The 25,350-nt window shown below is 40.9% G+C and overlaps 1 protein-coding gene across 1 annotated transcript in view; it reads left to right on the forward strand.

The window, feature by feature from the left end:
• The window catches only part of lipca (lipase, hepatic a), a 66,310-nt gene extending 41,160 nt beyond the window's left edge, over nt 1-25,150 (forward strand). The window contains exons 2-9 of the mRNA XM_063065743.1: nt 5,241-5,413; nt 6,864-7,043; nt 10,905-11,022; nt 18,793-19,026; nt 20,185-20,427; nt 21,090-21,210; nt 23,621-23,839; nt 24,883-25,150. Of these exons, the coding sequence (XP_062921813.1) occupies nt 5,241-5,413; nt 6,864-7,043; nt 10,905-11,022; nt 18,793-19,026; nt 20,185-20,427; nt 21,090-21,210; nt 23,621-23,839; nt 24,883-24,994 (1,400 nt within the window). The 3' untranslated portion in view covers nt 24,995-25,150. The remainder of the gene's footprint in view (nt 1-5,240; nt 5,414-6,863; nt 7,044-10,904; nt 11,023-18,792; nt 19,027-20,184; nt 20,428-21,089; nt 21,211-23,620; nt 23,840-24,882) is intronic.
• The last annotated feature ends 200 nt before the right edge of the window (nt 25,151-25,350 follow it).

Below are 25,350 nucleotides of genomic sequence, written 5' to 3' on the forward strand. Positions count from 1 at the left end.
GCTAGATTTAAATCAGGGGACTGCTGGTGGTGCGGCTGGAAGAGCTGGAAGGGCCTACTCCACATTGTATCTCTATAATTAAGTAATATTGATGTTCCTTCATTGCGGTTGGATTAAATCCTGGAGCTTCCCACCCAATAACACCATGAGTTCCTTAATCAAATGAACTACAGCACCTCAAGAGCTACCCCAAGGGAGTAAAGAGTGGACAATCTATGTCCAACATTTATGAAAATGACAAGGTGCTTTGCCAAGGGTGTTATATTCAACTCTATTCTATTGCTCTGCCCATATGGGTAATTTTACATCATTCAGTACAGTTCTAGTCCCAATGGAATAGGCCAACACAATCCCCAACAGAATAGGCCAACACAATCCCCAACGGAATAGGCCAACACAATCCCCAACGGAATAGGCCAACACAATCCCCAGTGGAATAGGCCAACACAATCCCCAACGGAATAGGCTAACACAATCCCCAATGGAATAGGCCAACACAATCCCCAACGGAATTGGCCAACGCAATACCATCCTTTCCTCAGCACAGAACTCATCTTGACCATCTTGAAGCATTTATACATTAAATGCATTGTTGCCTTGCTGAAGACAAAGACGGTGAATAATATATCAAGGCTGGTTCACCAAGTGGAAGCTGAATATTGGAACTCTTTACTTAGTTTCACCTCATCACGTGAGAAAAGCAGTCCAGTCTTGACTTGCTCTGCTCTGTCATCCCTTGTGTACTGGATAACCTTGCTGGCAAGTGCAGGACTGAGTAGCCAGGTTAGTATGTGTGGGCTTCATGAGGTTGCCACTAACATTTCCCTCACTAAACCAGCAAAGTTCAGAATTTTTCATGCTAAACCATCTTCACTGCCTGGTTCTTAATGTCATGAAATAGCTGATGATCAAGGACTTGATAGCTACTGAATATTATGTATTTAAGTGTACTCCTGTACCCCCTGCTCCTAATAGGGCTAATCATATTTCACTAGTGTTATTGGGCTGTTCCTCTAATACCCTTGTGTATCACAGACAGCACTTAATATTAAAGTACTGGGGAGCCCAGAAACACAACTTTAGCTGAATTATGGCTAGAGGAAATGTGGAAATCACATCCTCTGCTAGAGTTAAATATTTCTCATAAAGCACAATTGATTTGCATAATCCAGAAGTGGACATTACTGGGCAGGTTTAGAGAATAAAAACCTATTTTGTGTGGCTATACTGTGATATTGGACTCTCCTCCATATCCTCTATTCAACAACATGAGCTTAACTCTGATTAAAATGGTTGAACAAGTTCAGTCAGTGCATGGTGAACGATGGAATTGGCAAACAACACAGACACGTAAATGTTTGAAGTACGAGATGCTGCAGCTGGGTTTGAGTGTATAACGTCCAAGGTCATTTTTCCAAATTACGGTGTCCTGGATTATTTGACGTCTGAGTTAAGGACAGCATGTGGCAATAACACAAAGCACAGAACTAATAGTTTCCAGCAGCTCACAGCACTTGCTCACATTTCTGCAAACATTTGTCACTAAGTATCTCTGTACATTGGCTGTAAAGTTCACAGGGGTTGTGTGATGTTCATTCAGCAGAGTTTGACATCGAAGTTCAATATCATTGATACAATATAAGCCCAGTGTGGCGAGCAGCAATAAATGCTGCAAGACACCTCAGGGTTGGTCCTGGTGTATGTAAGGCTATGAACGACTGATTGGGTACATGAGCAGTAATGCACACGTCAGTGTTCTGGCTGTGAAAGGCCATTTACAAGAATATTAACAGACATTAAGTGAAGCAGAAAAGACAGTATCTGAACAAAAATGTCTGTTGCCCGATGATAACCACACTTCATGCCTCATTAGTCCCTGCAACAAAACTCATTCCTGGATAACTTCCCTAAACTCTGGAATTCACCTCCCCGAACATCTCCCGCTGCCACACATCTCTTTCCCCCCTTCTTTAGGGCATTCCATAAAACCTACCACCTCAACCACGATTTTATTCCTTCAGCATTAATCAAAACCAGAAAATGCTATAAACACTCAGCAGGTCAGGCAGTATCTGCGGAGAGAGGAACAGGCCTGAGACGTTGACTCTGTTTCTTTTCTATGGACATTTCCTAATCTGCCGGGTATTTATAGCATTTTCTGTTTCAAGTCAGATTTTCAGCATCTTCAGTTGTTTGGTGTTTGCACAAAATTTCCTACTGCAGCTTAACGTCATGTTATTAAATGTGCAGGTTCAAAGTTGAAAGTAAATTTATTATCAAACTACATATATGTCACCATATACAACCCTGAGATTCATTCCCTTGTGGGCATTCAGTGTAAATATAAAGAAACAAAAAATAATAATTTTTTAAATTTATTCATTTACAGGATGTGGGCGTCACCAGCTAAGCCAGTGTGTATTACCCATCCCTAGTTGCCCTTGAGAAGGTGGTGCAGTCCCTGAGGTGTAGGTACACCCACAGTGCTGCTAGTATTAATAACTAATAAATATTGACAACATGAGATTAGGAGTCCTTGAAAGTGAGTCCATAGATTGTGGGAACAGTTCAGTGTTGGGGTGATTGAAGTTAAGTGAAGTTATCAACCCTGGTTCATGAACCTGATGGTTCAGGGGCATTAACTGTTCCTGAAATTGGTGATATAGGTCCTGAGGTTCTTGTACCTCCTCCCTGATGGCAGCAATGAGAGGAGAGTATGGTCTGGATGGTGGGGGTTCCTTGATAATGGATGCTGTTTCCCTTCAATAGCGCTCCATGTAGATGTGCTCATTGTGGGGAAGGGCTTTATCTGTGATGAACTGGACCATATCAACTTCTCTTTGTAGACTTTTCCATTCAAGATCATTGATGTTTTCATAAAAGGCATTGATACAACCAGTCAATATACCCTTATCACATATCTATAAAAATTTTTCAGAGTTTTAGATGTCATGCTGAATCTTCACAAACTTCTAAGAAAGCTGAGGCACTGCCTTTCCTCCTTTATGAAGGCACTTACGTGCTGGAACTCTGAAACGATAAAGCTGAGGAATTTAAAGTTGCTGACCCTCTCCACCTCTGATCCCCCAATGAGGATCTTCTGTAGTCAATAATTGTTTCCTTGGCCTTGCTGACATTGAGTGAGAGGTTGTTGCTGTGGCACTGCTCAGCCAGATTTTCAGTCTCCCTCCCATATGCTGATTTGTCACCATCTTTGATTTTGCCAACGACAGTCAAGTGCAAAGTGAGCGGAGCAGGGCACTTAGATCATATCCCTGTGGTGCTCCTGTGCTGATGGAGATTGTGGAAGAGATGTTGTTGCCAATTTGAACTGACTGGAGTCTGCAAGTGAGGAAGTCAAGGATCCAGTTGAATAAGAAGGTATTAGGGACTAAGCTTATTGATTAGTTTTGAGGGGATTATAGCATTAAATGCTGAGCTGTAATCAATGAAGAGCATCCTGATATATGCATCTTCACTGCGCAGATCTTGCTGGGTTGAGTGAAGAGCCAATGAAATGGCATCTGCTGTTGACCTGTTGGGATGGTAGTCAAATTGAAGTGGATCCAATCACTCCTCAGGCAGTAGTTGATGTTTCATCACCAACCTCTCAAAGTACTTCATCACTAGATGACATTCTTCTCGGGCACCAAGCCTGCTTGAAGTAGCTGGGTAGCTCAGACTGCTGAAGTGAGAAGTTAAAGATGTTGGTGAACACCCAAGCTGGTTGATCAACATGGGTCTTCAGTACTCGGTCAGGTACCCCATCTGGGCCAGATGCTTGCTGTGGTTTCACCGTCCTGAAGGATGCTCTCACACCAACCTCTGAGACTGAAATCACAGGGTTGTCGGAGGCTGTGGGAGTTTGTGAAGGTTTTGACAGTCAAAGCGAGCATAGAAGGCAGTGAACTCATCTGAGTGAAACCAAGAGTACTGTGCAAAGTTTTAGGCTCATAGATATAGCTAGGGTGCCTAAGACATTTGCACAGTACTGTAGTAATTTTATGTATTGCACTGTACTGCTGCCACAAAAAAAAAACAAATTTCATGACATATGTGAGCGATAATAAAACCAATTCTGATATGGGTCTCTATTGTGGACTGAAAGTGGGAAGGGCGCAGGGAGAGGGGAAACATGGTTGGGAAAAAAGGAGAAGGGAGAGGGGAGGGAGCAGGAAGCACCAGAGAGACTTCAATCAACAATTGCTTGGAATCTAATTACGAGGCCTGGTATCTCAGAGCTGGGTGTGAGGTGGCTTTCTAGATGTCGTACCTCGACCTCTTGTACTTTCCTTGTTCGCCAGGCCTGAAGCCACCTCAGCGGACTGTGGATCTCTTGGTTCGTATGTTCAAGCATCATGGTCTGAAATATTCTGGTCCAATACAATCCTTTTGTTTATTTTATGTCACAATACATGACCTAGAGATGAACAGACTTCAACATACTTGAATAATTCTGTCAATATAATGTCAGAACAAATAAACAAACCTGACATGAACCCCCACTTTAGCAAAACACCTTGTGTGAATTTTCTGAATTTAGTAGAAGTTTGTCTTCAGCTAGAGCAACTTAACAACCTGAATGCAATCAGTGCTGTGTCCTTCCTCACCATCCTAGTGCTCTTCATCAAGCCTGAAGGCAGGTGATCCCCAGCACATGCAGTCAGTTCACTGTCAGCAGAAACCCTGCCAGAAGCTTCGTTGCTTACAATTTTAATCACACGTTACGCCAGAAACTGTATTAAACTTTTAAATCATACTCACATTGAATTTTTTTCCACAATGTTTTGGAGGATAATTGGACCAACATTTTAGAAAGAGAACTCATTAATCCCACAAAAGCCTCATGTTGAACTGTCCAGTTAAATTTTCTCAGCCTAAACAATATTCACATGAAAATTAAAAGATAAAATCTTCTTTTTGATCGCTTATTTTTAACCGATAGCTTAAGATCACCCACAAACACAGCAGATGCTGGAGGTCTTGAGCAACACGCACAAAATGCTGGAGGAACTCAGCAAGTCACGCAGCATCGATGGAGAGGTGTAAACAGTCAAAGTTTTAGGCCAAGGCCTAGTGAGGAGTCTCAGCCCGAAACATACAATATTTACTCCTCTCAATAGATGCTGCCTGACTTCCTGTGTTTCCCCAGCATTTTGTGCATGCTGCTTAAGATCAGCCATGTCTGTTAACCTTTGACACTATTCTATAATGATCCTAGTGTGCTTTTTGTACAACAGAAGATGCCTCTGTTCGTAGAAGACCAAGTACAGCCATCACCAAATTTTGCCTTTTCAAGGGGCAGTTATCGAACACAGAGACCTGCTGCATCACACCTAACCGGCCAGAGAGCCTGGACACCTGCGGCTTCAACACTTCACATCCTTTGGTGATGATCATCCATGGGTGGACGGTAACACCACTTCTTTCCTTCGTGGGTAGAGAAAAGGATGATGCGAAGTACAGGACTCACCTCCCCGTGCATGCTGGAATGAAATGTGATTCTTTAGTCTCAATTTAGTAATTAATGCATCTAAAGTGGGAGAGGGTGCACAGAGAGAAGGGTAGCAGAGACAATAGTGGGAGCGTGTGAACAGTGTGCAAGGCAGCAGAGACAATAGCAGGAGAGTGTGTGCAGTGTGCGAGGCAGCAGAGACAGTAGTGGGAGAGTGTGCAAGGCAGCAGAGACTATAGCAGGAGAGTGTGCACCGTGTTAAAGGCAGCAGAGACAATAGTGAGAGAGTGTGCACAGTGTGCACGGCAGCAGAGACAATAGTGAGAGAGTCTGTATGGACTCTGCCGATTGTCCCTGTGACCGTGTGGGTCCTGAACTCTGACACTGTCTGTATGGGCTCTGCCGGTTCTCCCTGTGACTGTGTGGGTTTCCTCTGGGTGTTCCTGTTTCCTCCCACATACACAAAAATGTTGGTTGGTAGGGTAATTGGCTGCTCAACCCTGCTCTTCGTATCTGGACGAGTGGTGGTTGATTGGGAGTGTGGGGAAAATATAAAATTGGATTAGTTTAGGATTAGTATAAATGGGTGGCTGACGGTCAGTGCAGACTTAGTGTGTCGAATGACATGTTTCCCTGCTGTATCATTCTATGATTCTATTTATTGTTTATATGTACATAGGATTCAAAAAGTAAATGCTATCAACCAAAATAATCTATCTTAATATGAGATTACTCTGCAATTGAGAAGAAATTAATAAATGTAACCTAAATATTAGCTTTGACAATTAAATTGTTTGAATTTTACAAGACAGAAAGACTAAACTTGCTATAGTTTCTACATTAGTGTGCATTTGATAACAGTTCATGAATATTTATAGTCATAGAATCATAGAAAAGTACAGCACAAAAGCAGGCCCTTTGGCCCATCTAGTCCAAGCCAAGCTCCCTCCCATGACCTGCACCAGGACCATCGGCCTCCATACCCCCACCACCCAGTACCTACCCAAACTTGGCTTAGCCTCCCTTTAGCCCTTTAATTAGTTTGATGAATGTAGTTTACCTCCTGTGTTTGGTTGTGTGTTGAGGAATGAAGCATGCTGGAGACATGCCTTTGATGATTACATGAGGGAGAACGGAATGGAAAGAGCAGTGCCCATGGGTTAGAAGAGGTGGGTTGAGAAGGTCATGTGATGTGTAAACACCGGCTGTCAGATTGTGATCGCTGAGCGATGTCATCATCCTGGTAGTCTCATCCTTCCTTCAGCCATGTCTCCGTGAGAACAACAATCCTCTATTCCCACGTGTTGATCATCTGCCTTCCTACTCAGGCACGTTTCTCACGGTATAAACAACAGAAGTGGTAGTGCAAAATGGATTCTCATTTACCTAAAACTCCTGGTCTCTCCAGGTTGATGGAGCCTTTGAAAGCTGGATCTGGAAGTTGTCAGCGGCACTCAAAATAAGACTGAAGGACGTTAATGTGATTGTAGTTGATTGGCTGACTCTGGCACATCGACATTATCCAGTCGCAGTGAAGAATACACGAATAGTTGGCCAGGAGATTGCAGATTTATTGGACTGGCTGGAGGTGAGTCTATAAAAAAAGGAGATCTCGTAATAGTTTCCTTTCTGTCACAGTTATTGCTTATTTTTGATTTGATCTTCTTTGCCCTGTAGTCTGATCAATACTTAAGGTTGTTACTGAGTGATTAGAAAACGCAGCAGTGGACAATAAATATTGTCCAATTAAAAACTAAAAAAAGCAGCTGCAAAATCCCAGAATCATTTCTACTGTCACAGGTTGTAGATGGAAAAGCACAGAATGAAATTGGTGCAACTTTGGTCAGGCCAATGAATACAATTACTACTGATTCAGGAGCTTTTCAATTTGATGCTCACCAATTTAAAACGCTGGACTGGCCAGACTAAAGCTCGGATCAGGAAGCCTGTCAGCCGATCAATACAAAATCGACTTTCTAGTGTTAGTGAATCTTCAGGCCAAGGGGTTCCTAGCGAGACACAAGCATCCAGCCAGTACAGATTATGGAGAGTTCACGGACTGCACAGTGAAAGTAGAAAAATCTCACGCAAAATAAAAAAGGAAGAACCTGATGGCTTCTGAGAGCTTATCTGCCTTTTCTCAACCACTTCCCTCGTTGTTTTTGGCTCTTTTATCCCTTGAAATGCCTTCTACTTGTTTGATTATCTCCCTTTTTCCTCTTAATTGTTCATTCCCTTTGGTCTTGTTAACTCTGTTCTGTTACATTTTCTTTTGTTTAATCTTTCAAAATATAATTGCTCAGTTGATTTGTTTGCTAGAGGTTCTGCCTTCATTTTTTGGTTCCATTCTATTCTTCATTTACATGCAGATCTTTTTTTCAACATAACTTTCAGATGGAAAGCATAATTTGCCAAATCTAATTTGCACACTTCTGTGACGCTGATTTCTATTGCCTTGTTTCACTCACTTACTCTGTGAACATCCAAGGAAAACCCCATATTCATCGAGGAACACAACAGATGGCAGAACTGAATGGGTCAAGCAGCATCTTTGGTGGGGAAGAAATGGTCAGTGTTTCAAGTGGAGACCCTGTGTCAGTTAACCATTCCTCTCCTCCCACAGATGCTGCCTGACCCATTGAGTTCCTCCAGCACGTTTTTGCCCCTCATTGATTGTCTTTAGTGCCCAGAGAAAGAGATAACCCACTGACACAAGTGGTTTGGACAGAACAACCCTCAGAGTTTTCAATGTTATTTTTAAGTGAAAATTTATTCAAAACATTTCCAATTAAACATGAGTTGGAGCAGGAGGTTCTTGGCATCCTAGGTTGCTCAACCAGTAGCAGTGGAGTAAGGTACAGAGTTAATGCTTCACACTGACGGCCTTGCCTGACACACTACATGTTCCCACTTCCATTGGCGTCAAGTTATTCTTGCCTAACTGGTAATGCAGAATCTGGCTTACAAGCATTCTGGGTTAAATAGCAGCAATGGATTCATGTTGCTTCTGAACCTGAAACCATTGAATACAGGCTTCAAATGGACCAGCACTGCTGCCCCAGGAGCATTGCAATCTCCTTCTCTTTACAGTACCACCACTGGTGTCGGGCTTACTGCCGACAGCACTTCTGATCTGGGTTTTCACATTAGGAGGCAGACTATGGTTTGCTTTGCATTGCATTTAGCTTAAACCATGAGCAAGGAATTCAAGGGCTTCCACAGTTAAAAAGCTTTTAGGGTGAGACTTGTTAAATCAAGAAAAAGCAAAGACAAATCTGGTTAAAGTGCAGAAATAAATCTCTTTAATAGCATGGGGGGGGTGGGGTGGTGGAGTCCATAAATAACATTAAAGCTAAATAGAATCACTTATCCACAGAATTGATTTCTGTGCGTAGGTGGAATCACTGCCTGCAGCTAGGATCATGCAGGGTTAGACCAAGCTACCCAGAGAGCAGGTCAATGGGAAACAACAGATCAAACACAATGATGACATGAGGCATAATAGACTGCTGACTCCTGTCCTGCCTGATGCCCACATACCTCTCTCTCTCTCTCTGTACCTGCAGTGTAACCAGCTCACTAACCATCCTGTCCACCACATTACATACCTCTCTCTCTCTCTCTGTACCTGCAGTGTAACCAGCTCACTAACCATCCTGTCCACCACATTACATACCTCTCTCTCTCTCTCTCTGTACCTGCAGTGTAACCAGCTCACTAACCATCCTGTCCACCACATTACATACCTCTCTCTCTCTCTCTGTACCTGCAGTGTAACCAGCTCACTAACCATCCTGTCCACCACATTACATACCTCTCTCTCTCTCTCTGAACCTGCAGTGTAACCAGCTCACTAACCATCCTGTCCACCACATTAATCACACCCCAGATGTTCCAAAGTGAACCCTTCCATTTTCATCTTTTGCTGTGTAACATGCTGCAAAATCTTTTGATTACAGCAGAAACTATTTCGTCTTCATTGATGTAATCCTCAAATACAACCAACCAAAAGGCTAATTAAGTAGTAACTTTAAGAGAGTGATTCCCCAAACAGAGGGTAAATGGTTGCAAATCCATTGAAGAAAGAGGAGCGATAACTGATGTGCTCAAGAAAATGTAACATTTAACATTTGAGAGGTTTTATAGATATCATTACAGAGCTAAAATGTAGATGATCAAAGACTTGGTGAATTGAGACAATACAAAGGACAGAGCCGGGACTATAGGACAGGTACAGGCTGCAGTGGCAGGAAAAGCAAGTTCATGGAGGAATTAGCAAAAGATAACTTGTGTTGGAAACAGAGGGCCAGTGAAACCAGACCATCAGAAAGAAGATGGGGAGAGTGCAGCAGAGTTCTGAGCAACTTGTGCCAATATACAGCATGGGAACAACAGGATGCTGGAGTGTTAGATGCAAAGATGCAATTGTCGATAATAGATTCTTGGGCTTGACAGTGGAAGGCAAGGGACCGATCAAGTAAGTGAGCCTGATATTTATCGCAGAGTACAATAGAACTTAAAGGGGATGAATATGATGCAAGATAGATGCAGAATTTTTGGCACAGATTGAATGGTCCATTATCAGATTAGTGCAGGATCCAAATTAACTAAGTTTAGCAGTTGTGTTTTCAAGTTCTCAGGACTGTATTGCTTATTTTACCAAAGCTGGTCCTCTAAAATCTTATACCTTCTCAAAATTCAGTTGGAATTTGCTCAAGTATATGATGTAAACTTCACAATGAAAAATCTCTGCTGGAACAGGTCAGTGTAGTTATGAGGTCATGCTGTTGTTTTACCCAAGTTCCAATTCGAGCAAAACCAGTGTACTGTGCATTTCCAAACACTTTCATAACATCTGGCACTTCTAGGTTTGGGAATATTAGGCAACAATCTATTGGAAAACCAAGGCAAAGAAAAATCCGCAAAACTGCTACCACGCTAATCATAAATTTTCTTGGATTTGCACGGAAGTCAATCAGCGTTTGATAGACAACAAAAATTTTAAAATGAAAATGAATTGTTCTCATCTCATCTAAAATGAATCTCAAAATTAATTGAGATGGCACAACAAAAAAGGATCCCATTTTTATTCCACTTTTCACGACCTCAGGACATCCTGAGGCAGTTTGTCACTAAAGTACCTTCAGAGCATAATTAAAAATTGGGAGGGGGAGACATTCGGCAACCTGTCCACAGCGATAATTCTGAGATCTGTACAGAGCAAAGGTTTAAATTATCATGGCGGTCATTTATAAGTTGGGCACTTTGTGGTTTTGATCAAGAGCAACTAATTTGAGCAGCTGTATTCTCGTTCCTCAAGTCTTTATTTATTGGCCATTAGTGGCAACAGAAGGCTGCCTACATATTCCTGCGTTAAGATGTTTTCCATTCAACATTTGAAGATTGCAAGGATGCCTCTACTGACAGTGTGAATCTTTCACATTCTCAGGAATACTTTAGGATTTCAAAAGCAAAGGTTCATCTGATTGGATACAGTCTTGGGGCTCATGTTTCAGGATTTGCTGGAAGTTATATCACTGGACCAACCAAACTTGGGAGAATTACAGGTAATACTGAAAATGCAAATAATGCCTGAGGGCTTATACAAATTCCTCATGGAGAAAAACACATGTTCAAAGTCAACATTTCTCGTGTTGTTTGTAATGAAACATTGCTGAGAATCCAATAAAACATTCTCAGGACAATGTAATATGAAATAAAATAAATTTAACTGATGACCATAACAAATCAGGTCATTTCACCAAGTAGAATATGTTCTTCCTGTGTATTTCTTGGATATAACTCAGGTCATAGAATCATTTGCCTGACGTATAATGTTCATGGGATTGTCTTAGTTCTATATAAGTCATAACCAAGTGTATTCAGTGGTTAAACTCTTCTTGTCACTGTTTCTTTACCTGTATGTTCGGAGAAGGTCTGCCCATTGATTTTATGAATGTACAGACAGTCTCCAGGCTAGATAAGGGTTCTGTTCCTGAGAATCTCAGAGAACTGATTATTTTCCATCAGTGCAAGTCAGCGATTACAGAAGTCATTGGCAAAAGGCACTTTGGTGCAGGTTGGGAGATGGACAATGGGTGGGATTTATCCCACCCCCACAGCAATGCTGTATTTTATACTATTTTCAATGACACAAGTCATCCCTGGGGATCTATATATTCAGTAGCAACTGACAATCTGTTCTTTCGTGTATTAAAAAAGGACTTGTTATTGATATGATGGATTTTTACAAGCCAGCCCAATGATTCACCCATGAAACCAGGTTTCTCAAATGTCAAATTAAAGTGTTTTAGGAACTGCAAAAAATTGTCAAAACAAAATTGCCTCGTTATGCATTGATTAGACTATATAGTCAACCCTAGCATATCATTCTGCACGTACTTCCTCTAGATCTAGATCCTGCATTTCATCATATCACTTCTATGTCCACAATGAAACTAAAGGGACATACAATATACTGTACCCAGCTGTGAGTGAATACATGTTTGCATTTCCACAACTAACTTTCCCATCTTGTAAAATTCTTTAAACACATGGGAGAATCTGGCTAAAGTCAGGTCTTCCATTACCTGAATTGGCCATTCAGGCATTCACTATGCTTCAGTAAGGTCCCAGCTGGTCTATACTGTACCTCAGCTTCATTTAATTGTATAACACTCCCATACCTGTCACCTTCTCAGGATTCAGAGCTCCAACTGTATTGGCAGTACCAAGCTCTTGAGGAGAGAATTCCAGATTTCTAATACCTGTTGTATGAAAAGATGTCCATCTCCATATGTTTCTGAAGGTTTCGGTATGTACAAAGATGTGTCATATCTATGGGGTATGTATGAGATTTACAAGGATGTTGCCAGGGCTAGAGAGCCTGAGCTTTGGGAGAAGTTGCCCGGACTTGGTCTTTATTCCCTGGAACATAGGAGAATGAGAGGCAAATGTACACTTAGCGGCCACTTTATTAGGTACAGGACGTACTTAATAAAGTGCCCAGTAAGTGTATATAAGTGTTCAAAATTTTGGGAGGCGTAGATAACTTTGGACCCCTAAGTTAAGGGGGTCCAAAACTAAAGGCACAGAATTAGAGTGAGATGGGACAGATTTTAAAGAGAAGTGAGGGTCAACTTTTTCATGTGAGTGTATGGAATGAGCCACTAGGGTAAGAGGTGGGGGCAGCTGCAATAGAGGAAACACCACGTGCAGAGGTGGGGCTGGGAGGGATGTGGGCCAAGTGCAGGAAATTGAGACCAGTTGGGTGGGCAACGTCATTGACATGGTCAGTCTGCTTGGGTCAAAGGGCTTTATCCATGCCGTACAAGAACATAGCTACCCACACCATTTCTGAAGCAGCGTTGCAGCTCGATAGCAGGACAGCTCAGTTTTTTAAAGGCAGAGGACATGGAGTATGTTATGATTAACTCATCATAGTGCACAGACGTGTTGGTTCTTTCTCAGTCCTGCTCACCTGACCTCAAACATCTAGAGGTCAAATGTCATTCATTTTACATGCCGAGGGAATTTTCCAACGTCGCTCCATTAGAGGTGTATATTCCATCTCAGGCCAACATCAGGCAGGCACTGGAAGAGTTAAACTTCGCAATCAGCAGTCACGAAACAGCACACCCTAATGCCTTCCCATTCATTGTGGGGGATTTTGACCAGGCCAACTTGAAGAAGTCTCTGAACAACTAGCACCAACATATCACCTGTGGAACCAGAACAGCCAACACACTTGACCACTGTTATACCACCATTTAGAATGCTTACCTTGCACTTTGGAAAGTCCAATCACCTGGCTTTACTTCTACTCCCACAGTATAGGCAAAGATTTAAGACCACAGCAACAATGGTCAAGACCAAGAAGGCATGGAAAATGGAAGTGGGGGGGGGGGGTACTTACAGAACTGCTTTGAGTTGGTGGACTGAATCTGAATAAATATGCTACAGTTGTCACTGATTGTGATGTCAAGAGTACATTTTATCATACTAGGGGACTGTTCAATAGTCTTATAACAGAGGGATAAAAGCCAACGTGGATGAGTGTGTGCCTTTGAGAGCATACTGGATATACCCAAACCAAAAGCCATGGATGAACCAGGAGGGTTGTGGTCTGCTGAAGGCTAGATCTGTGGCATTCAGGACTCTCTCTACACATTTACTGCTCTACTTTCTCTACGCCCATAAATGTGTGGCTAGGCACTGCTCAAACATTATCTATAAATTTGCCAATGACATAACTGGCAAATCTCAAATCACAACAAGGATATAAGAGTGAGATACATTGACTGGTTGAGTGATGTCATAACAATAACCTTGCACTCAATGTCAGTAAGACTTCAGGAAAAGGATGTGAAGGGCACACACACCAGTCCTCCATCGAGGAGCCAGAATTGAAAAGGATAAGCAGATTCAGGTTCCTGGGTGAAGATCTATCCTGGGCCCAACATATTGATTACAAAGAAGGCATGTCAGCGGCTATATTTAATTAGGAGTTTCAGGAGATTTGGTATGTCACCAAAGACCATAACAAATTTCTACAGATGTACTATGGAGGACATTCCAACTGGTTGCATCACCGTCTGATCTGGAGACACGACTGCACAGAATCGGCAAAAGCTGCAGAGGATGCAGACTCAGCCAGCACCCCAGCACCAAGAACATCTTCAAATGGCGACGCCTCATAAAGGTGGCATCCATCATTAGAGACCCCCATCACCCAGGATGTGCTCTCTTCTTATTACTACAATCAGAGAGGAGGTACAGGAGCCCGCAGACACACGGTCAACATTTTAGGAACAGCTTTTTCCCCACTGCCATTAGATTTCAGGATGGACGATGAACCGACTCATTATCACTACCTTACTATTTTTGTTCTCTTTTTACACTATTTATTTAATTTATATACATTTCTTACTGCAATTTATAGTATTTTATGTATTACACTCTACTGTTGCTGCAAAACAACAAAACAAGTTACAACATATGCCAGTGATATTAAAGCTGATTCTGATTGTGACTCTGGAACTGGAGTTGGTTCAGTCCTGATCAAGGGTCTTGGCCCAAAACCCTTCATTCCTTTCCACAGATGCTGCCTGGTCAGGTGAGTTCATCCAGCATTTTGTCTGTGTTACTCTGGAATTGGTTTATTATTGTCACATGTACTGAGGGACATCGAACAGCTTGTGTTGAAGACTGCTCATACAGATCAATTACTTACACAGGGCATCGAGGTAGGACAAGGAAAAAAAACAGATTGCAGCATAAAATGTTACAACTACAGGGGAAGTTTAGTGCAGGCAGACAGTAAGGTCCAAGACTATAATGAGGTAGATTGTGTCATCAAGATTCTATTTTATCATACTAGGGAACTGTGTAGAACAGTGGGATAAAAGCTGTCCTTGAACCTGGTACCTGCTTTCAGACTTTTGTACCTTCAACCTGATGGGAGAAGGGAGAAGAGAGAATGTTTAGCATGGGGGCGGGGGGGGGCCTTTGATTATGCTGGCTGTTTCACTGAAGCAGTGAGAAGTGTAGTCAGCCTCTTTTAGAGGGGAGGCTGGTTTCTGTGATGTGCTGAGCTGTGTCCACAACCCTTCTCCCAAATCTGGTGCCTTTGTTTCATTATTAAATGCAGTCAGTAAAATCGCATTGCCCCTTCACAAGGAATGCACTAGAAAGGGAATCGCTAATTCACTTACAGAATCATAGAACACAGAGGAGGACCCATGTTCGCTCTTTGAAAAATCTGTTCAACTAGTCCCAGTCCTTTGCTCCTTTATAGGATTTGCCTTTTTTTTAATCTCCTTTTGTTTTTTATGGAATTCTCTCTTAGAAAGTTATCATGAAAGTGATTTCTAATGTTACATTCCTGAAATTCAGGAAACTGTGGCTTTCAGTCCAAACAAATTGCAGCTCTGGGACAACATTCGGAGCAGGAGAGGCTATCGCTCTGTGCCTAAGGCCAGCGATGTGGACATGTGACGAAGGACATCTGTGGCTAGATGTTGGGCTAGTAGATCAGTGAGGAAGAGGATTGGTGCCTACCACCCAGGCTAGTGAGTTATCAGTTGGATTTGGCAGGAGGAATAAGGGTAAGTGACCCCCTATGTACATGAGTCAGCAAAGACCAGGGATAAAGGCCTAGGGTTTGTGGTTCCAGTCATTGGAAAGTCCAACATTCAAGGGTTAGAGTTCAGGGACCTCATTTGTCATCACCAATGAGCTTGGGTTGATACAGAAGATCGAAGCCCACAGGTGCTCGGAAATCTAGAAGTTGAGAAAGACTGGAGCCCTGGATCTCATACTCTCTGAGCCCAATGGGGAAGTTGAGGGTTCAATGTCTGCCTTTTGTGAGTCCACTGGAAGATGGCGGCCAGCGACAGGCTGTCCTGGGGCTTCAGAACTGCGTGGGAGTGAGTCTCATCGCTTGTTTAGTTGCTGTTCTTGCTTCTGGCATTCTGTGAATGCGGTGGTCATGCTAGATTGGCGTCAGAATGTGTGTCGACACTTGCAGGTTAACGCAAACAACGGATTTCACGTATGCTTCAATGAAGATGTGATACATAAATGAATCCTAATCTGAATGATGTTCACGAGGCATCGGCAAATAGCCATGGCAGTATCACTGCTGTTTGACGTGCACTGAACCTTTATTTGCTGCAAATTACATCAATCACGTTGTGACTGAAGACAGCTTCAAAGAAAAATGTTCCCATAGTAACTGCAGTGTTACCGATGAAAAGAAACCTTAAACTAATTAAAATTCACAGCCATGACAACAATGAAAAGCAATGATTTTGTTTGCTGCTGGTCTTACCTGATGTCATCGTGAGTGTGCGCATATATTACACATTCTGACCTGTTCAGGGCTTTCTTTCATTTCTGTAACCATTAATCAGACAGGGATCCAATCAGATGGGCTGAATTTCCTATCACTGGACTCAGTATTACAACCCACTTCTCATTCTATTCATTCATATTTTCAGTTCCAAAGCAAAGAGCCCTACAATCTGCACACTTTTTGCACAAAGCTATTGCAAATTTCTACAATCACAAATTTCTACAGATGTACTGTGGAGATCATTCCAACTGGCCGCATCACTGTTTGGTATGCGGGTAGGGGAGGAGCTCCTGCACAGGATTGAAATAAGCCATAGGGACTTGTAAACTTAGTCAGCTCAGTCCTGGGCAGCAGACTCCCAGCATCCAGGACATGTTCAAGGAGCGATGTCTCAAAAAGGCAGCATCCAACATTAAGCACCCTCATTATCCAGGGCATGCCCTCTTCTCATTGCTATCAGAGAGGAGGGACAGGAGCCTGAAGACACACACGCAATGATTCAGGAACAGCTTTTTCCCCTCTGCCATCTGATTTCTGAATGGACATTGAACCCGTGAACATTACCACATTACTTTTTTTATTTCTATTTTTGCACTACTTATTTAACTATTTTATAATATATTTATTGTAATTTTTTTTACCTCTATTATTATGTATTTCATTGTACTGCTGCTGCAAAGTTAACAAATTTCATGACATATGCTGGTGATATTAAACCTGGTTCTGATTGTGCAGTTAAATATACATTCAATGGCCAACCTGTACCTAATAAAGTGGCCACTGAGTGTCTGTTCATGGTCTCCTGCTGCTGTACTTCAAGGGTCGACGTGTTGTGCATTCAAAGATGCTCATCTGCACATCACTGTTATAACCTGTGGTTACTTGAGTTACTGTCTCCTCCCTGTCAGCTTGAACCAGTCTGGCCATTCTCGTCTGACCTCTCTCATTAACAAGGGGTCTTCACCCACAGAGCTGCTATTTACTGGAAGTTCTTTGGTTATCTGTAAACTATAGAGACAGTCATACATGAAAATCCCAGGAGATCAGCAGTTTCTGAAATACTCAAACCACCCCATCTGGCACCAACAAACATTCCATGGTCAAAGTCATTTAGATCAAATTTCTTCTCCATTCTGATGTTTAGTCTTAACTTATTGAGGTGTTGCCACACGATTGGCTGATTAGATATTTGCACTAACGAACAGGCGTACAGGTGTGCCTAATAAAGTGGCCTGAGTGTATTTTCTGAAGTAAATTTTGTAGGAGCTCCTTAAATCCACTGACTCTTCACCACTGAGCCCTTATCATTTTTTTTCCTGTGGCATATGAAGAACTATAACTTAAATGAAGACTTTGAATAATACCCAATAATGAGTTCCCCCCACAACCATCCCACAAGTATGAGTGAGTCTGGATTTCATAGATTCTAAATCCTTTAGTTGCCTGGTTTCCCCCTTAAATTTGGGAAGTAGATACGTGAATAGAAGGGAGATTAAAAGTTGGATCTCCATGAAGAATACAAGATCCAGGTTTCCAGGGTCCTGAGGCATTCTATGCATGCCCAGGGCATCAGTCTGGAAGTATTGTAACACAGCACTCACACCACTCAACCATCAATACTGCCTCAACAAGCATCTCAATTCAAAATCAAGAGAATGTTACAAAGGATAGTTCAGGAATTTGATCTTAAACAAGTGTCCTTTTTGTTTTATGTTTCTGTTGGGCTCAGTGGCTTTTATAAAATATTTCAGCCACTATCCTGCTTATAGAAAATAATACAGAAATAAAATATTCATAATGCTACCAGTAGTTAGTTCCCTGTGCTTTTAAAAATCCTTCTATTGTCATTTCTGCCACTGGCTTTTCCTTTGCTGCAACCCATTGCAATGTATTAATAGATGAGTAACTTCTGATTGCTTTATTGTATTGTAGATTAAGATGCATTATGACAGATTTCGGATCACTTTCAAACTAATTAATTGTGTCTTTGAAGTTTTTTTTAATGTTGAAATGCATCATTACTGTTTGGAATGCAGTATCTAAATAATGCTTAGAAGTGGGCTCTTGTAGTCAAGTACAAAGGTGCCATTATCCATGTTTGCACTATTTCTGCGCAGCTCAAGTCCTATGCTGGAAATTTGAGCACAAAATCAAGCCTAACCCCTCAGCGTACTACGGAGGACATGCTGCACTGTGGAAGGTATTACTCCTAAATCCCTGTCTGCGCTCCCAGCTGAACACAATATATCCTTTGCAATTAATTGAAAAACAAAGATCTCCTCCAGTGTACTGGCAAATATTTATTCCCAATGAGATACCTTGAATCTTCAAGCCTGTTTTAAACATCTTGCTGTGCTACATCTTCACATTTCAACACAATCAAGCTCCAATAAACTCTTAATTTGGCCATTAGTTAATTTATCCCTTTCTTAAGTCATGAAATGCAGGCATAGAAATATTTATTCTATTGTTTATTGCCCAGGTCTTGATCCTGCTGGACCCTTGTTTGAAGGCATGTCATCAACGGAACGTTTATCTCCTGATGATGCAAGCTTTGTAGATGCACTTCACACCTTCACGCAAGAGCACATGGGCCTGAGTGTTGGAATCAATCAACCCGTGGCCCACTACGATTTCTATCCAAATGGTGGCACTTTCCAACCTGGCTGTCATATCCAACACGTCTACAATCACATCGCACAGTATGGAATTCTAGGTAGGCCTCAAGACTTTGAAGAAACAGTTACACATTATTTTTTTGTCACACCAAAATACTTGTGTTTTTTTTTGTACAGAAGTAACAAAATGGCATTGATGTGATTATTGATTCATTTGACGTAGATGAACAGGTGTGGATTGAATTAAAGAGAACATCCAAGATATTTTGTGTACTCGGCCTTCATAGAGTTCTATTGTAGCAACAATATTGTATTTTCGCATAACTTCTGGAAGGCCATATTGAAACAATCACGAGAAGCATAGTCCATTGGTCGAGGCCACCGAGTGGAGTGTAGCCTCCAGAACAGAGTTGTGCAACATTATCAGTTCAAATCCCAAATCAATGTGCATAGGAATGTCCTCTATTTCTTTTATTGGGCGGGGTATGACATGGACCAGCCACGTTGACTTTTCCTCATCTCAGTTATCAATCACTTCCTGCCTCCCCTATAAACTATCTACTTTCTCTAATACTGGATACACGAGTAAAACATCTAGATGAATAAAAATATTATTGTTATACCTTCTAATTATCAAAATAACTGGCAATGGGTTTTACAGGTGCAAAATCTTTATAAATCCAGACATCTGGCCTGAACTACAAGAGATTTTGTGAATGCTGGAAATCTTGAGGCCCCCCACCACCCACTCAAAAAGATGCTGGAGGAACTCTACAGGTCAAGAGGAATATCTTCCTCTCCATACATGCTGCCTGACCTGCAGAGTCCCTCCATAATTTTGTGTATATTACCTCAGGCAGTTCAAGCTCATAGGGGAGTTGTAGATATTGGTATTATCAATTAAAACAGCCAATCCAAGAATTCAGACTCAAATCAGTTCCACAGCACTTAGGTTAAGTTAATAAATTCATTTCAGGATTAAAACCAATAGACAGGAAAACATTGATCGAATGTAATAGCAAGCATGTATTTCTATATAATTACTCTGCACACTTGCAAATTATGGGGACCATTTGCTGCTCAAATAGCATCACAAGCCAGTGGATGTTTGCCTGAGTTTCTGCACTGTGTGCATCGGCACCCATCATTGCATCATATATCATCCCAGCAAAAAGATGACAAATTGCAATTTTACTAACTCCACAATTCTCAGAAGGTTGTCATATCAATTGTTCATTTCTTCTGTGATCTCTTAGGTATTACAGAAACTGTGAAGTGTGCACATGAGAGATCAGTACACTTGTTCATTGATTCTTTGCTAAATGAAGACAAGCAAAGTGTTGCATATTGGTGCAATGACCTGAGCACATTTAACAAAGGAGTCTGTCTGAGCTGCAGGAAGAATCGATGCAATACACTGGGCTACAATATTAAAAAGGTCCGGACACAAAGGAGCAAAAAAATGTTTCTGAAAACCCGTGCTAACATGCCATATAAAGGTGAGCCGATTATTTCCATTGCTTTCCTTCAGGAAAAATAATTTTAAAAATATTTAAATGGACACTTTTCAGAATTTGAACCCCTAACCCAGATAGTTCCCTGATTGGTCAGAGCATCAAAGGAAATGGTGAGAAGGCAGGTGTTATGGGGTTGAGTGGGATCCGGGATCAGACTTGATGGGCTGAATGGCCTAATTCTGCTCCTATGTTTTATGGTGGTAAGTAGAGAGGTTGCTGCAATTATCTGTTCATTAAGGGTACAGAATAAAAATGTGCTGGGTTTCCTGAATCTAATGGGGCCAGCAGTGGAAACTGTTCTTGTGTACACACACAAAATGCTGGAGGAACTCAGCAGGCCAGGCAGCATTGATGGAAAAAGTACAGTCGACATTTTGGGCCAAAAACCTTCGGCAGGACAGTTCCAGTATATGCAAACTTTCTCTTGCTTGTTTACTATTCTTGTGTAGATGTGAAGCAAGGTGGGCTATCTCCAACGCTGAGTTGATAACCAGCTTACACAACTTTCCATTCAAAATAACCCTTGCAACACTTAGCCTCTATGGGGAAGTGGAGAAGAAAATCAGAGGAGATATAAAACACCAAGGTCACTAGTTATAAACTTGCATGTCACTTCATAACTGATTTTATTTCATTTTGCCTAGTCTATCATTACCAATTCAAGATTCGCTTCATCAACCAGACAGAGCACTATAAGCTGGAACCATCGCTGAAGGTGTCCTTATTTGGAACAGAGGGTGATGCTGAAAATCTACCAATACAGTTGTGAGTACTGTACTTTTATGACATAGAAGCCACAAATCCAATGTTCATTTTTGCATTTGTTCTACATCTCACAATAACATAGCAGCTGTACTATTTCTAAAGGCAGACGACTTCAAAGAATTACACCTCACAGGGGAATACTGAAGCAGAGACATGAAACTTTCAAAAATAAAATGTACAGCTGAGACTGGATGAGCACACACTTATCCTGTAATGTTGAGGTACGCACCTTGCCCTCCAAAATCTGGAAAACTTAAAAATATTCATTGGCCTGATTCCAGGAATAGTCGTACTTTTGTAAGAGGAGAGCTTAAAGATCAACTCATTGAGAAATACAAAATTCTGACAGGCCCAACAGGATAAATATAGGCAGGAAGCTCCTCTCGGCTGCAGTGGTTTAGAACCAAAGTAAAAGTGACCAGGGGTCGCATTGCCAGGATACAGGGCAAGACTGAGATGAGGAGAACACTCTTCACTCACAGGGAGGTGAACCTGTAGAACTCTCTCCCATAGCAGGCGGTGGAGGCCAAAACATTGAGTATATTCAAGAAAAACAACAGGAATTCTGCAGATGCTGGAAATTCAAGCAACATACATCAAAGTTGCTGGTGAACGCAGCAGGCCAAGCAGCATCTATAGGAAGAGGCGCCTCTTCCTATAGATGCTGCTTGGCCTGCTGCATTCACCAGCAACTTTGATGTATGTTGGTTGAGTATATTCAAGACATTGATTGATAGATTTGTAAATACAAAAGGCAAGATGGAGTATAAGAGAGCAGGTATATAGTAATGAAAGAGAATTAATCATGATGGGGCAGGAGAGGCAAGAAGGGACAAATGGTCCACTCCTGTTTCCATTTTCTGTTTGTGTGTGAACTCCTAATTTATTGTTACATTTAGTGTTTGTAATACTGAAAAAGGTTAACTTTGAAAAAGATGCTGGATATACCTGTATAATGGGTCTATTTGCATTTTTAGAGTCATTGTGATAGGAAAAAGGGCAAGAAAACATTTAGGATTAATGCAATCAATATTCTAATAATCTCTGACCTGCATTTTAGTTATTCTGTTCCCCTTACACAATGGAATTTATATAATCTGCTAATTGAAATACAGCTAGATGTATTTTCTGTATTCATTAGTATAACAGAATAAGGGCTGTACATTTTTTGCATAAAAATAAATGAAAGACTAAAACATTTCTAAATTGTGACTGAAGTATCACATCCAATCTCAATTTTCCTTTATGGAAAGGAAAACAGATCAACTGCTCCGGCCCCTAAGTGAATCACTATTTTTGAAGTTCAGTCACAAGTACAACGCAAGGAAATAATATCCAATCAACAAATACTCAATAAAGATAAATGCCTAGAAGTCTTTTCTGATACTACATTGAAATACATATCAACCATCACATCAAGCATGCTTTCTTTATCAAAAAGGTCCTTGGTTTTGTATCTCATCAATAATCTATTACCTCTGTCCTTAATGGTGTTTGCTGAGATTACTTTCTAATTTTTCTGGACAATGTCCACCTGCTGCATATTGGCTTGTGTCAGGGTACATCCATAATATCTTAGAATAACAACAGTTGCAAAGAGTTGGACAAACACATGTACTTAAAGATTCAGAGACGCTGATTTAATGAAATGTGACCGAGGATCTGCTCTTCCTGCTTGTAAAACCGCGGCTCATATCCCCTAAAAAAGACAGATTCCCACTTTCAGGAGAAGTTGTAGTATTCAACAAGGTACTTTTGACTGTTGTTTCGGTGAGGGCATCACACCTTAGTACAGAAGTTTCCTAATGACCAGTGTCGGGCAATAAAGAGGCAAGAATCCTACCTGAATTTCGTTGTGCAGACTCAGTGCGCTGAAACAGCTTATTAATGAAGATCAAAGTATTACTGTAAATCAAACCCTTGGGTTTTAACTGTTTATACAGGGACCTACATTCCTGGCCTTCTACATTTGGTTTGAGTCTTTTAATCCAGCATAAATTTCTACATATCCAGACAACTATGTAAGGAAATGTAATAATCAACTAGATATTTTAAGCTAAAAAAAATTCTGAGTTACTTATTTAACAGTAAATGGAATGGTTGAGCTACTTATATTTAAAGCTCTTACCTGAATGACGATTTTATTACAGTGGAAAAAAGCTGGAGAAACTCATAGGCTCAGGCAAGACCTATGGAGGGAGACGAATAGTTGGCATTTTGGGTCAAAACTCTTTATCTGGACTGATGGAAGGGAGATTTAAAATGATGAGCCGAAACATCAACAGTCCATTCCCTCCATAAATGCTGCCTGACCTGATGAGCTCCTTCAGCATCTTACCTGTTGCTCCAGATTTCAGCATCTACCATCTCTTGTGTCTCTTATAACGTAGACACTTTGATTTTATTTCAGAGTGGAGAGCATCACTACCAACAAAACCTACTCTTTTCTGATTCATACTGACGTTAACATTGGCGATTTAATGATGCTGAAGTTCAAATGGGAAAACTCTGTTGCCTGGACAAACCTCTGGAGGGCTGTTCAAACATATTTTCCATGGAGACAGAACAACTTTAACCCAGAGCTTACTGTCAGAAAAATCAGAGTTAAAGCTGGAGAAACACAACATAAGTAAGCTATGGATATAAAAAGGTTGCATCCATTCGTCAGATTAATTTTAACATCATGTAATCAAATCCATTCTCTCAAATTCATAAAATGACAAGAAATCACATCAGATTAAACTATTTGACGATGCAGGTCCTTCCCAGTTTATGAATAACTATACGTATGAATGAATATTCAAGAGATGGTGGGATAGATTAGCCGACTGCCGCAGGCATTTTCTGAATATTCGATTCACAGCCACATTTCTGACTTGTGAGCTTTTTGGGTTACATACAGTTCACAGAAATGGAACCCTGCTGTAACTTGGAGAAGACTACAGTTTAGAATAGAACCTTTTTTTTACATGAATTAAAGATTAGTCTTGCCATTCACATTCCTGCTTATTTACATTCTACACATTGAATTCTCTATCATGGACACAGGTTCATTGTCAAAAGGATTTCGTTTAATTTACACAGCACATTATTCACACACATCTTTCAACAGTGGCCCAAAAAATGTTTTAAATATTTACATTGAACACCAGGTAGAAATCAGGGGCATTCGTGATTTGAATGCGCATTGGTGTCTGTATGTTCCTTTAATGCGCCACATTGATAATTAACACTGTGGCATTAAATGGCACTTTACAAAATCCAAACACTCTAAAAATGAACCGCCTGTCGCTTGCTGAAAGCTTGTGAAAAATGGTGTCTGTGGGACTTAATGAACTATGATTTCAGAGTCTATTTTGGGCTAGTGAACATGCAGATTAGCACCTTATTAATAAATAAATTAGTGTTACACATATTTACAGACATTCTTCCAGTAGGCTTAAAGTATTTTTCATTTTTAAAATCATTTTTCTTTGTTATAACAGTATTTTCTGATTAACAACACCAAGTTATTAGCACTATGGAGAGGGATGTGTTTGTCAGGTAGCCAAACTCAACAGCCACGTAGTTGACAAAACTATTCAGTTAGGTTATGATCACGTGACAAATTTCACTGTGTTTTGTAGGCTGAGTATGACCACTAATTCATGTATTTTTAAAAATTCTTTCCAGAGTAATCTTCTGTTCACTTAACACCATCAACATGCATCTTCAACCAGCCCAAGATAAAACGTTTGTTAGATGTGGAGGTAATGCAAGACGGCGCCATAGAAGACCGAAGTAAATACAGACCAAATCAAGGGAAACGAATCCAAGATTGACAGTGCACAGAATTCATTCAAAACTCAGAAGCATGTTCTGGCTAACAACAATACACTTTCATCACCAAAAGGAAGTGCAAATATATTAACGACAACTACAATAAAGGAATTTAACCAAAGTCTCATTGTGTAAAAGAGGTTTATTATGAACAAATATACTTAAATCACTTAAACCACAATAATTAATATGGCATTTTGAACAATTTCATCTCCAAGAAGAGATGCAGAAGAGACAATGTATTTTTCTGTTTATTATACAAGAATGCAAGTCTGGATTATGAAAGTTTAAAATCTTAATTTAAAAAAGAGATAAAGGATG

This window comes from Mobula hypostoma, chromosome 13 (genome assembly GCF_963921235.1).
Source record: "Mobula hypostoma chromosome 13, sMobHyp1.1, whole genome shotgun sequence".
NCBI lineage: Eukaryota > Metazoa > Chordata > Chondrichthyes > Myliobatiformes > Myliobatidae > Mobula > Mobula hypostoma.